Source organism: Mytilus edulis, chromosome 5 (genome assembly GCF_963676685.1).
Source record: "Mytilus edulis chromosome 5, xbMytEdul2.2, whole genome shotgun sequence".
In the NCBI taxonomy this organism is placed as follows: domain Eukaryota; kingdom Metazoa; phylum Mollusca; class Bivalvia; order Mytilida; family Mytilidae; genus Mytilus; species Mytilus edulis.
Window position 1 is genome coordinate 2,356,847 of NC_092348.1, and position 13,756 is coordinate 2,370,602.

Here is a 13,756-nt window from a genome sequence, read left to right on the forward strand (position 1 = left end):
GGCTAGTATTATATTTTCCTCCTGGTTTATATAATCCGTTCATCCTAGTTCGACTCTTCAAATTTCAAGAGTCAATCCTAAATGGAGGTTAATTATATGGCCTTCCAAATACCGTTTCGATTCCTATCATCACTGCAGAGACATTAATTGTCAAAATCCGGATATGGTATACCATTTTTGCATCTCTTGTTTGTGTTATCGCAAGTTGATTGTTTTCTATTTGGTATCAAATTAATAATTAAGATCCATTTTGTGACATCTGAAGATCCGTTTATTTGACAATCGCCATCAGCAGTGTTTAAGAACATTCGTTGTTCGACCTGCTAGTCAAATGCGTTTAATAAAAATATACTTTTTAAATTTTTTGGTCTTTTTGAAAATGTTTTTTGAACTGTGTTTAGTCCCCTCTACCAAGAAATTTGTTTTGCATCCACACGTTTAAAAATTGCGGCTTTTATCCAACGCAATCATAGCTTTTAAAGTTGTTTTCAATATATATATATATATATAAATATGTCTAGAAACTTTACAACGGGTGCACTTACGGATGGGGTATCCATAAATGCGTCCAAATAGCATATACAATGAATATATACAAACACGTAAGAGATATCCATATGTTATTATTTGATTATGAAATAAGACATCTTACATTACAGAAAGAACATATTTATGTAGAATATAAAAATAGAAATCCAACTAAGAGTAAAAAAAATCAAATTGTACAAACAAATCATATTTAAACTTTAGGTTCCAATACAAATGATTTATGAGAGTACATTTCGTTCCATATTTTTTACTTAAATAGTCCATATTTTTACTAATATGGGGATCATCTTCATAACAATAATCACCTATCAGTATGTGTATTTTATCGTAGAATAGATACTATGTGCAGCAGCGGCGGCCTTGAAAGGTAGATCCTTGGTATTCATTTATATCAGTAAAGTATTCAGTTCGTACAGAAAATTATTCAGAACCCTCAAGTAGGAATGTTTAACGAACCGTCAGATCTACATGAACACATTCTTTAAGTACGACTCTCGATTAGATTCAAATAGTTTGTTCGTGTGAACAATTTCTGTCTTTCAGACTTCAAGTTCTGCAAGATCGACAAATACGGCTGGATTCCAGGTGCAAAATTAAATAGAGAGAAACATCTAAACTGCTTTTATTGTTTGTTATCTGATATTCCCTCCACAAAAAAACCTTCCAAGAAAGTGTTTAAATATATTCCAGTTAACATTCGAGTTGTAAAAAATTATCTAGAACAACCATACTATACAAATTGGTCATATAATGTGGATAATTTAATCCCCTTTGAAGCGTAAGGGATTTTAGCTCTTTAAATACCATGCGGACATATTTTCCTTGTTTCTTTACCTTGAATCCAAGCAAAATAAGACCCCCTTTGTCTATCAAGAACATCTTTTTATGGTTTCCTGTCTATTCATATACACCTATTAACTGGGTGTGAGGGTAATAGAAAGTTTTTTTTGTCCCTGAGATACCAACTATTACTCGAGGGAAAGCCGAGAGCAACAGTTAGTGTGTGAAGGGACAACTAACTTGCTCTTACCCGCACAATCAGTGATTATGTGTTTTTTTTATACTGAACAACAGTCATGAAGTGTTTTTTATATACCAAATTAAATAATTATCTAAAAGTGTACAAATATCATCTGAAAGAAAAGAAACAAAATGTCACATAACGTGACATGCAAAAGATGAACTAAACGGTGTTTTTTCTACAGTTCTTTTATTTGTAAATATTTCCTTAATTCCAATCAAGACTAAAATACTTGTGTTAGATTTTCAGTCCATATGATAAATGTAAGCTAAAGTACACCAAACAAAATTTCACTTTTAGAATACGACTACAGAACCAATATTATGATTAAGTTACTATATTTTCGATCTTTAAAAAATGCATGCGAAGATGTTTCCTCTTTTATAATTGCTTCTTGTAGGTGAAATTACAATCCACACAAACAGATTATACCGTTTACAGTATTAGAGTTTGACGTTGCCAAGCAAAATAGTCAAGAGATCATTATTTTCCAATGAAAAATAAGCATGAAAAAGTACGGGAAAGATGATTATGAAACTATTAACCAGGGTAATAGTCTTTGAAAACTATTGACTGGCAAATAGACTGTGGAATGAAATAGCACAACTATTTCATTATATTTTATATAGAAAAAACATACTGAGGTATAATAAACGGTTCTAAAGTTTCTACATACACCCTGACGTACGATAGTGTGTGTTTGAACGTTCATGATGAAGGAAAATCCAGAAATCGTATGCACGCCTAAAAATTTAAAACGTTATTTTCGTTCAATGCTTTAAAAATATCATGATATTCTACGCGCAACAATTTCGGGGGGATGAAAGGAAAACAATAGGGAAATCTTGTGAATCATCTATAAGACAGAAAAAGTGTATATAAATTGCAGTCTCAGGACTTGAGAAAACGTACATTATAAGAGAAGGGACATATGAATTGAGATTTGAAATGCAAAGAGGTCACTACAAGAGGACAAGGAGAAAGGCAAATTTTAGCCTAAAAAAGTCGCTTAATAGCAGGTTTGACTCGTTTGAAGAATAATTGAAAAATAAGGATTTGCTGAAGAAAATATTGTCACTAGAATTAATACCCTCAATCTTCAGTCCCCAGAAAGTTTTTGACATTTTTCTTCCATACATAAGTGATCCAGCTTAGTTATTTCATCATTTATCATATTTATATTTCCTGTGCTCTGTGAAATGCTCACAAGAACAACATTTAATCTTCCCATTCACTGTCTGTACTTCTATCTATTTCTCAAATTACCAGTCATTTAAATACGTCACAACATCGATCCCTTCGGTTTATGTTCAATATTGCTTTTTCTTCTTTTTTTTTGAATACTTCGAATATTTCTAGGGTGGAACAGACCAATCAACACATACTACGCATCGTATAACGTCAGTGCATAGTAACCAAGTAAGTATTTAAAGCCAAATTTATTTAAAGGCAATCATATTGGAATGCTTTTCGAACTGACAAATATGATTATATTTATCATATTTTTATGTATGCACACTATGTTAAATGCTGTCCTTAGTGAATCAAGATTTAAGTTGAGTTCAGCGCACAGTAAACCTGAATATGACAACAAGTATGAAGTAGAGAATGCCATTGAAATCTATCAAGCTAAATTTGTAATGGAATGCGGTATTAAATGTGTATCTAATACGCGTTGTTTATCATTCTTCTACAACAATCTGACAGGCATGTGTATTTTACACTCAGATCCGTTCACCTATACCGTGATGTCATCTGCAACGAAAGGGTGGAAATTTTACCTTTCACAAGAACGTAAGTCTACATAAATTTATAAACCAGTAGCTTCGCATATTGTCTGGTTTACAAAAGTGTAACCCCAGTACCTATGCTGTGTGTATTTACAACCACTAGGTCGATGCCACTACTGATTGACAAAACATTGATTGTTTTCGAAGAATTAGGGGTTTTCTACTCCAAGGTTGGGCCCTCAACGCTCTCCAACTTTCTAAAAATTCTTGACATGGTAATGACAGTATGAACATTGTCTAAAAATTTCTCGACACTTCCTGTTTCATCTGATAAGAGTCTGGATTAGTCTCGACCAATTCTTGACTGTCTTAAATTTGTCTCGATCTGTCTTGAAATATTCTTGATATTCTTAATAATGTATGAATATGTCTTGACATATTCCTGACGCTCTAAATATTTTCTGAATATGTCTCGACACATTCTTGACAGTCTTAAATATGTCTTGACACTATCTCAACAGTATACATTTCACCTGAAACGTGAACAGACTTATTCTGTACTGTTTATGACATTCTATTGCTGTTATATACTCCTTTTTATTACTGCTAAACTACACTTTGAAGAATCAAGGATAAATTTGGTATAGTAAGATACCCTTTTTTGAGAATCGCATGAACTCATTAAATCATGTATATCGGTTATGTAGAGACAAATCAAGGTAAAATAAAACAGAGGGAATCGCATGAACTCCTTAAATCCTGTATATCGATTATATAGAGACAAATCAAGGTAAAAAACAGAGGGAATCGCATGAACTCCTAAAATCATGTATATCTATTATGTAGAGACAAATCAAGGTTAAAAAACCCGGAGAGAATCGCATGAACTCCTTAAATCATGTATATCGATTATGTAGAGACAAGTGAAGGTAAAAAACAGAGGGAATCGCATGAATTCCATAAATCGTGTATATCGATTAAGTAGAGCCAAATCAAGGTAAAATACAGAGGGTATCGCATGAACTCCTTAAGTCATGTATATCAGTTTTGTAGAGACAAATTAAAGTAATAAACAGAGAGAATCGCATGAACTCATTAAATCATGTATATCGATTATGTAGAAACAAATCAAGGTAAAAAAACAGAGGGAATCGCATGAACTCCTTAAATCATGTATATCGATTATGTAGAGACAAATCAAGGTAAAAAACAGAGGGAATCGCATGAACTCCTTAAATCATGTATATCTATTATGTAGAGATATATCAAGGTAAAAATAGAGGGAATTGCACGAACTCCTAAATTCATGTATATCTATTATGTGGAGATAAATCAAGGTAAAAACAGAGGTAATTGCATGAACTCCTAAAATCATGAATATTTATTATGTAGAGACAAATCAAGGTAAAAACAGAGGGAATTGCACGAGCTCCTAAATTCATGTATATCTATTATGTGGAGATAAATCAAGGTAAAACAGAGGTAATTGCATAAACTCCTAAAATCATGTATATCTATTATGTAGAGACAAATCAAGGTAAACAAAACACAGAGGGAATCACATGAACTCCTAAAATCATGCATATCAATAATGTAGAGACAAATCAAGGAAAAACAAAGGGAAACACATAGACTCCTTAAATCATGTATATCGATTGTGTAGAGACAAATCAAGGGAATTGCACGAACTCCTTAAATCAAACGAGAGTTGGAATATCATGAATAATCCCCCGTGTAGTTTAATTTTGATTTATTTGTATTAAACATTTAATTAATTGTTTTCACTTGGAATATAAGTCGAAGTAACTGACACATAGCATTTAGATTGTTGCCACTCGAGAAACTACTATTCAAAATTGCTTTACTATAATAGGTGTCTAGGTGTTTAAAATGTGACCAAGTGTCTCTTTTTATTTTTGTAATTTATTTTTATTTCATCTGAAAATACACCAAGTATATATTCTGATATATAATTATATAGTTATTTCATAATACATATATTGATTTTAAATTTTTCAATAACAGTCTAAAATTAAAAAGTTAGTTATGCTAATTGGTCTAAATTTTCTACTAGATCATACACATCTTTTATCACTCTGGATTAGAATACCTGAATATGATGCTGATAAGGTAAATGATGGCCTTCTCCTCTAGCCATATGCATCACTCCCTATACAATGATGTTGAACATGAGAGGTACATGTCCCAGGAGAGGCCACCAGAGATCATTAACAGATAACATGTTGGACAACATGTTGGACAGAGTCACATAATAAATGTCTACCTAAGTCAAGGGGAGATAATTCAAATACAATCAAACAAAAACTAGTATATCAATATATATATATAACAATATCAATAAACATAGATAGTACTTTTAAGATGCACACAAATCACTGTCCAGTTGTGATGTTCATCAACATATAATTAATTCTACATGAACTATTATAAAGCCTTAAGTAAGTACGTACAAAATAGAAAGATCTCTTCTCACATGTGAACTATGTTTTTAATTAATTCCCATTCACAATCAAATTTCTCTCTTGCTCTAGGGGATCTTGAAAAAAGAGGTAGCTATTTTTTCTATTTGGTAGGAATTTTTAATCATAGCTATGACACCCGTAAGAGTCGGTAATGAAGAATTAAAATGACAGGTATAAATGTAATATTTAACCAGAATAGTGAATAAGTTTAGGGAAATATCCCAAGACTCTGACCAAAGAACAATGTTTTCCACATTAAGAATTAAAGTTAAATTATTTTCAACTTGAAAAAGTGCTGCGATTTCTAACCACAAATTTCTAACTAGGGTACATTCCCAGAAAAGGTGACTTATAGTTTCTTTAGTTTCATTACAGAAACTACATCAATTAGTTTCTTCCAACCCATATTTCTGCAATAATGCATTTGTAGCGAGAGTTTTATGTAAAATCTTAAACTGGAACATACTAAATTTGTTGTTTTTAGTGCAACAAAAGGGTAAACTATAAATGAAATCCCAATTTTCTATATGAGTGCCTAGTTCCTTACACATTTTGTCTTCTTGTTTTGTAGGACGTTCTGTATACATTGACAAGATTTTTTTATAAAAGAACTGACATGACTTTTTTTTTGCGTAATTTTCTCTGAAGTAGTGATTAAATTTTTCCAGTCTTTTGGTATCCTATGCAGCAAAGAGTGGTATTCCAAGAATATAATATTAAGATTATATTTTTCGCAGAATTCCTTTAAAGTAAAAACTTTACTGTTTTCATCAAGTAAATCACCTATAAAGAAAACTCATGATTCAACCCACCTCTGGTAACTGACAGTTTTATTATTAATTTTCAAACTCTTGTTTAGCCATATGGATTGTTACATGATCCCTTCAGCAGTGTCATTAGTAACAGTGTTTAGGATATTCCAGTTTAGTAAAATATCTTTCCAGAAATTATTATAATTTGAAGAAATCTTTCGGATACCATCAGGGGTCATCAACCATATTGTGTCTGCTCCTAATTTGTTGTAACAATGTTTTCCATGGGGATATATTCAAGGGGTCTAAAAGTTTATTTATCATTGTCATCTTTAATGAATAACAAAAGCATCTTATATCTGGCATTTTCAACCCCCCATTTTCAATTAACCCTATCATAACTTTTCTTTTAATCTTGTCTGGTTTTCCTGACCACAAGAAACTTAAAAAAAATATTTTGGATTTATTTTATTTTATCATCCAGCGGGTTTGGCAAAACTGTCAATGATTGAATTAGAATAGGTAGAGCAAGTGATTTAAGGACAGTGATCTTTCCCATATATTTTAAATCTCTATAAACCCAGGAATTTAGCAGGCTCTTTTGGACCCCACAATTTATCTTTTGGGTTTGAGTTGCTAAAAAAGAGGGGAGCTTTCCTGTCGGTCACAGAATTTGTTCTCATCTTGATTCAAAAACATTATTCGTTTTTTTAGAATAACCCAAAAACATTTTTTATTCAAATTTGAGTGTTGAATTTTATAATTTTAATCAAAACAAAATTGCGATAACTCCTTCCTGAAAAGAAAATAAATTAAGATCTATATTGTGCATGTCTGTTTAAAATCCATTTCATTAGACCAATGATTTCTATAATAATTTTCTTTTAACCTTTGGAATGGTCACCTGATAAGTTGTATGGCTGCTTACAGGTAAATCAGTAATTTCTATTTGACAGTTCCGTGTTTTTTTAGTGTGGAATACCTTTATTTTATGGGAGCATCCTGTCCATGTGTAATACTTAATATATATTCCAACAGATGACATTACACAAATTTTTCTTCTGTTACATGAATGCTTTGTTTATCATCATAATTTGCCATTTATATAAACTACATTGTTGTACAATAATTATTTACCATATTAACATTTAATATTATGAATGAAGAATGCAATATGTATACAGTATGATTGGTTTTAATCATTTGATAAATAAGATTTAGGAATCAAAATTTGATTTTTTTTTAAATCCACATTTAAATTGTTTTATATCAACACACTCACATTTAAATTATTTTATACTAAAATTGAGAAAGGAAATGGTGAATGTGTCGAAGTATACGTTAGATTTCATAGCCAAATTTGCATTTATAAAAAAATTTAGATACCCAAATTTTCAATTATTTTACATGCCTAACTTTTATATTTCATGTAAGTAGTGTAACTTAAAACAACAGTATATTATGTAAAGAGAAATACAAATTAAAGTTATATCATGAATATTGGTCATGATTTTTAAAACTCAGAACTGTCAAGTAAATTTAAGACACAGTTCAAAATGTTCAGAATATGTCATACTTTTGGAGAATGTCGAGTAATCATGGTAATAGTTCATGCAAATCAAAACAAAACTGGTCTTTTCAGACTTTTTGACTTTTGTAGTTCATGATACCGATTTTCCTCAAATTTGACCTACCGAATTAAGTCTTTTCACCGAGTTTTTACTTACATGACGAAATAAATAGGTAACACATGTGAAGCAAATATATTTATCCTTCCTGGAATACCTGACATAACCCCTGTTTTTGTTGGGATTAGTGTTGCTAAGTGTTTAGTTTTCTATGTTGTGTTTTGAATAATGTAAGCCGTTTAAGTAATTTTTCAATATTTTTTGGCCATTGCTTGTTAGTTTGTTTTCTACTAATGAGTTGAATATCCCTTTGGTATCTTTCGCCTCTCTTTTTGAATCATATGAAATGAAAGTAAATTTTTATTATAATTCATTAAGGATGTTTAAATCAACATGTTCTGAGATGGTGTTTCAGGGAAACCACATTACATTTCTTCTGAATGGTTTGTTGTTCATAACCTGATCTTTAGTTTTTTGGACAGGCAGAAAGCAAATATCGTAACTCATTCAGAAAGCTTTAACGTACTTAAAATAATGGACAGGTATATTGGATGAATAATTTCCGTTCTTCTGAAAAATGTGCGGTACATGTCTATAACTTTAATTATGTAAACAAATACTAAAAATTTTGTAACTAATTTGTAAGATTAAACTATCCCAAATAAAAAGCAAATGGTGAAGCAGAGTAGTAAAACAATAGTTTATAGTTTTGATAGCTCTTCTTAGTTATTTTACATGAAAGATAGTAACAATGTTTTCAGTTAACTGCTAGTAGTCTGTTGTTATTGATGTATTATTGTCATTTTGTTTATTTTCTTTGGTTACATCTTCTGACATCAGACTCGGACTTCTCTTGAACTGAATTTTAATATGCGTATTGTTATGCGTTTACTTTTTTACATTGACTAGAGGTATAGGGGGAGGGTTGAGGTCTCACAAACATGTTTAACCCTGCCGCATTTTTGCGCTTGTCCCAAGTCAGCAGCCTCTGGACTTTGTTAGTCTTGTTTTATTTTAATTTTAGTTTCTTGTGTACAATTTGGAAATTAGTATGGCGTTCATTATCACTGAACTAGTATATATTTGTTTCGGGCCAGCTGAAGGACGCCTCCGGTTGCGGAAATTTCTTGCTACATTGAAGACCTGTTGGTGACCTTCTTCTGTGTTTTTTTTCTATGGTCGGTTTGTTGTCTCTTTGACACATTCCCCATTTCCATTCTCAATTATATATGATACCTTTGTCAGGTTGTGTTATAATTAGCCCTGGCTCAGTTATTTCACTTGATAGATAGAAAAAATGTTCAGATATTTTTATGGTGGTGTGATATGTATAGCCCTGTCTCAGTTATTACCTGACAGTATGACGCGAAATCAAGGTCATACATCAAGGTCAAATATATTAAAATTGATAATCATGACCCTGATTCCGCGCCAAAGTACGGGAATACAAAATAAACGGCTTTGTCTGAAATCTTGAAATATTCAATGAATATGACATTACACACAATTCTATGCCCAGACAGGTTGATAGAATTGTTACACGGGTTTCTCTGATTGGTGAGGAGTACACAATTTAATCCCTGCAAACGTTAACAGTCCAGCTAACTCGGGTCCCTCAGACATTGTAAGTGGTATACTATTTAATCTCTTCCAACGTTAACATTCGGGATAATATGTTTTTGACTTACACTATAAGATAAAAGTTTATCTTGTTTTTCATATGGAACCTGTTTATAAAATTAGTTGTTTTAAATATCCGTCAATATATTTTTTTTAATTTAAAAATTGTTGTGACCTTAGTAAGTTTACACTTGTTTTGCCACGACAGTGTTGTTTATTTACCTTCTCGTTGATGAAAATCCCAGATAATCCTCATAAACATTTTAGAATTACGAAACTATTTCAGCTATTTCAGCTATTTCAGTGTTTTATTCCAAACCATGTTAATTACAGTTAATAACCATTTTACCAGGTGCCGGTCGCTGTTTGGTTAATTTGTTCTACTACAGAGAACTGGACTTGTGTTATAAATTCGAAACGCCAATTCTAGTATCCCTTGTTCATGAAGATTTCGTGTGTCCAGGAAGTGAGCTCATGCGTATTGATTCCAATGAAAGACAAGATTATATCAAGCTTGTTACAGGTAATAAAGAACTAAAAAAAATGAAAACATCAGGTTATAAATTTTAATGCGTCCAAAGCGCTATTCTGGATTTACCTTCGTCGGGAACACTCAGAACCGTATATTTGAAAGCCAAGGGTTTGTAATACCGAAAAGTTACTTAATATGTGTAAGTAATAAATCACTTTACAAACATGAAGTGTTATAATTATGAAAAGAATGCAATAAGATTACAGAAAAAAACAAGGAAAAAATAGTTCTTTATAACAAAAAATCTTAAGATTTCCAAACAGAATCAGTTTCAATCATTTCCAATTACACGTTAAAAAAATCAATTTCCTTTACTACCTTAAACAAAAATAATATTTCGAGATTTCCTTTCCCACAATGTTTAAAAAGAGTCATCTCAGATACTCCTACAACAACTTTATCTTTAATACGTTTCAAGTTTTGCTGGATGTTACTACGTCTTTTAAAATATCATTCGTACTCTCATAACATCACTAAGATTTTGAGAACATTTACAAGAAGGAGTAGTTTCTGGACTGTTAACCCAATCTTTATTTTTTTTTAAGTCAGTGGTTCAAAATTCACGATGACAGCGGCCATGAAAGTACTCTGTTCTTGGTATTCATCAGAGATCTTTAGCAATATATGTAGGAATAATAACCCATGATTGAAAAAGGCCCCAATGAAGTCAATGGGTAAAAAGTCAAAAGTAACGTTTCAACAGCATCAAATGTTTTCGAATAATATCTTTTGAACCATTCGTCTAAAACGTTTGTTCAATTCACCTAGGAAACCTCTTTTGATTAATTATACTTAAGAGAACACAATATCGTTAATAAAATAAGAATGTATCACTCACGCAAGGGTAAAAAGTTTGGTTTGTGATACTTTTTGTGGCAGCTGTGTGAAAGGTCACGTATACTGTAATTTTAGCGAAAAACGGTTTCTTCTCCACCATATGAACAAACACCCGAGATCGGCCTATGCAAGATTGGTGCTTCCGTGATAAGCAAATTTGGGAACACTTATTTTTTACATGCATCAACTAAATTAAGTCCTGAATGGATTATACAACATACAAGGATTTCTTTCCCTAATTTATAATTAATACAGACATACTTTTATTTCAGCTGACATCGGCGGAGTGTACAGTCTTGGAATATGTATACAAGGTAAAGAGACAGATGGAAAATGGATGTACAATGATGGATCTACAATGGAGTATTTCAGTTGGGAACCAAATGAACCAAGTGGAGACTCTAACATTATCATCATGTTTCGGAAAAATCAACACAAATGGAGGAATCCTAGTGTTACAAACACATGTACCTATATGTGTGAATATCGATCACCTAACTAAAGTTGCTTTGCTTAAGCTTTTCAAGACAAAGAAACACTTTATCTCTTCTTCAAGTTTCACTTTTCTACGTTTCTTTTTGATACTAATTATGAAAATTAATTGAGAATATACTAATGCTTACAATTTTTCTATAATATCCAATTCATATACTAAAAAAATCAAGCTGGTATCGTTGGTACATTTTGTACTTTTACGAGCGCATATGCTACCACAAGATTACCGGGACGTTTATATCTGAATACTACTGCTACTAAGTTTATTCATGTAAGCCATAAGTTTTTTGAGATTTTCACACTGGTCCAGGGCCATTTTCTATGTTACCCCCTGTATTTTAATTTAATTTAAAGCAATGCATTCAAATATACTTAAATAACCTCTAGAAAAAATGTGTTAATTTCTTAAAACATTACAATTTTTAATTTACGATTTATCTCCGCTGGCTCCATTGTACTGTCTAATCAACAGTTGGCGTAACGTAACTAAAATGTGAGCCATCATCATCATCATGCGAATAATGCAATAGAACAACAAAATAAAAAACTATATCAAAACTTCATTTAAAAGATAGATATTCCAAATCTGCAGCATGCAAGTATTTGATCAACCTTCAACTTGGAAGATTTTATTCGTATGACATCATGTGTCGTAATGACGCTTATCCATATGCTCTTCAATAAACTAATTTTTCCGTTTGCTAGTTTTTGCTGATCTGTCCTTAGTCTTCTTACATATATATTTCTTAACATTTTGAACCTGGTAGTTTTAATTCGAATGACATTACGTCCCTGATCAATTTTAAATAAATTAAGGTAGATACATGGTATACCCGCATATGCCGCCATCTTGGATTGTATAATCACAGTAAAAAATCGGTCTAGTTATTTGACTAAATCTGCAAATTTGGAGACAGATTTGCAATTTAAAGGTTAGACTGTTTGATAATATAAAGAAAAGTTGGTAATTTATTTTATAATTCAAAATATTTAAACAAATATATTTGTTTTTGCTTTTAGAATCATTTCTTTCAAATGAGTCATGTAAGGGAAGATAACTCTTTTAGTAAAAAATTTATACTAGACTAATTGGGACATTTTTTCATTTTACTTGTAGCAAGAAAACAAGTTCGGTGACACTATTTTTTCTTTTTATTTTCTTAAACTATAGTACAAAACCTTTCACAATTTATTTAAAAATGCTATCTCATAGATTTTTTTTTATACACACAAATGTGTTTTTCCATTAACAATCTAACCAAATTTAGGCAATTTTCAACGACACATAGCTTGAAAAATAGCACGGTGACCCATACTTTTTATTACATTTCTGAAAAAATCATACTAAAATGTTCATTTTGGCTAAGTATAAGAAAATTCTGTCTCAAAAAAGATTTACTTATGATCTACCTTAAATGCTCTTCTTCTCCTCCTCTGCCCATTAACTGTACTGTAAAACTAACAAACTTTAGGCTTCTTATACTTAAATTTCACAAATTCCTTAAACAAAAGTGTTACTTTGCAGCTATATTGTGATATCTGAAAGATATGTTTGGCACTGTATCCTGTTCTAACAGTTCAATTCGTCGGCAAAGTACGTCCTTAATCGATTTAAAACCATGATTTTTTCGACCATGTTGGATTTTTCAAAATAGCGTCTTTGTCATCAATTATGTTCATATTTCAAATAAATTTACCTTTCTTATAATTTTTTTGGAAATAACTTTAATAATATTTATTTTTTGATGCAAAGAAATAATAATTTTGTTCTAATCCATTCAAATTGTGAAATCGGAATTAAAATACACAAAGGCACATATATAAATATGTACACACGTGCGTTTATTTCTCCAAAAAAGGTCAAACAGCAGGTAAGCCTGAAAAGTTACAGTCAGGTAGATACAAGTGTACATAACACAACAATTATTCAGGTATTACAAAATGTATGCAAAAGCAAATTATCAATACTTGTTATAATCATCTCGTGAACAAACTTAATTCTGGAGCTTTAAAACAATGTACGACATCAATACTGGATAAAATATCATAACAATAATAATGAAATAAAATCAATATCTTTATAGTCAGCTTCCTAATTTTTTGGATAAA

General features: G+C 31.2%; 1 protein-coding gene across 1 annotated transcript; it reads left to right on the forward strand.

Moving 5' to 3' along the window:
- Positions 1–3,047: 3,047 nt before the first annotated feature.
- On the forward strand, positions 3,048–12,313 carry LOC139522753 (uncharacterized). Its single transcript, XM_071316259.1, has 3 exons — positions 3,048–3,364; positions 10,136–10,306; positions 11,425–12,313. Exons 1-3 carry the CDS (start codon positions 3,055–3,057, stop codon positions 11,652–11,654), a joined length of 711 nt encoding a protein of 236 aa, XP_071172360.1. The 5' UTR covers positions 3,048–3,054; the 3' UTR covers positions 11,655–12,313.
- The last annotated feature ends 1,443 nt before the right edge of the window (positions 12,314–13,756 follow it).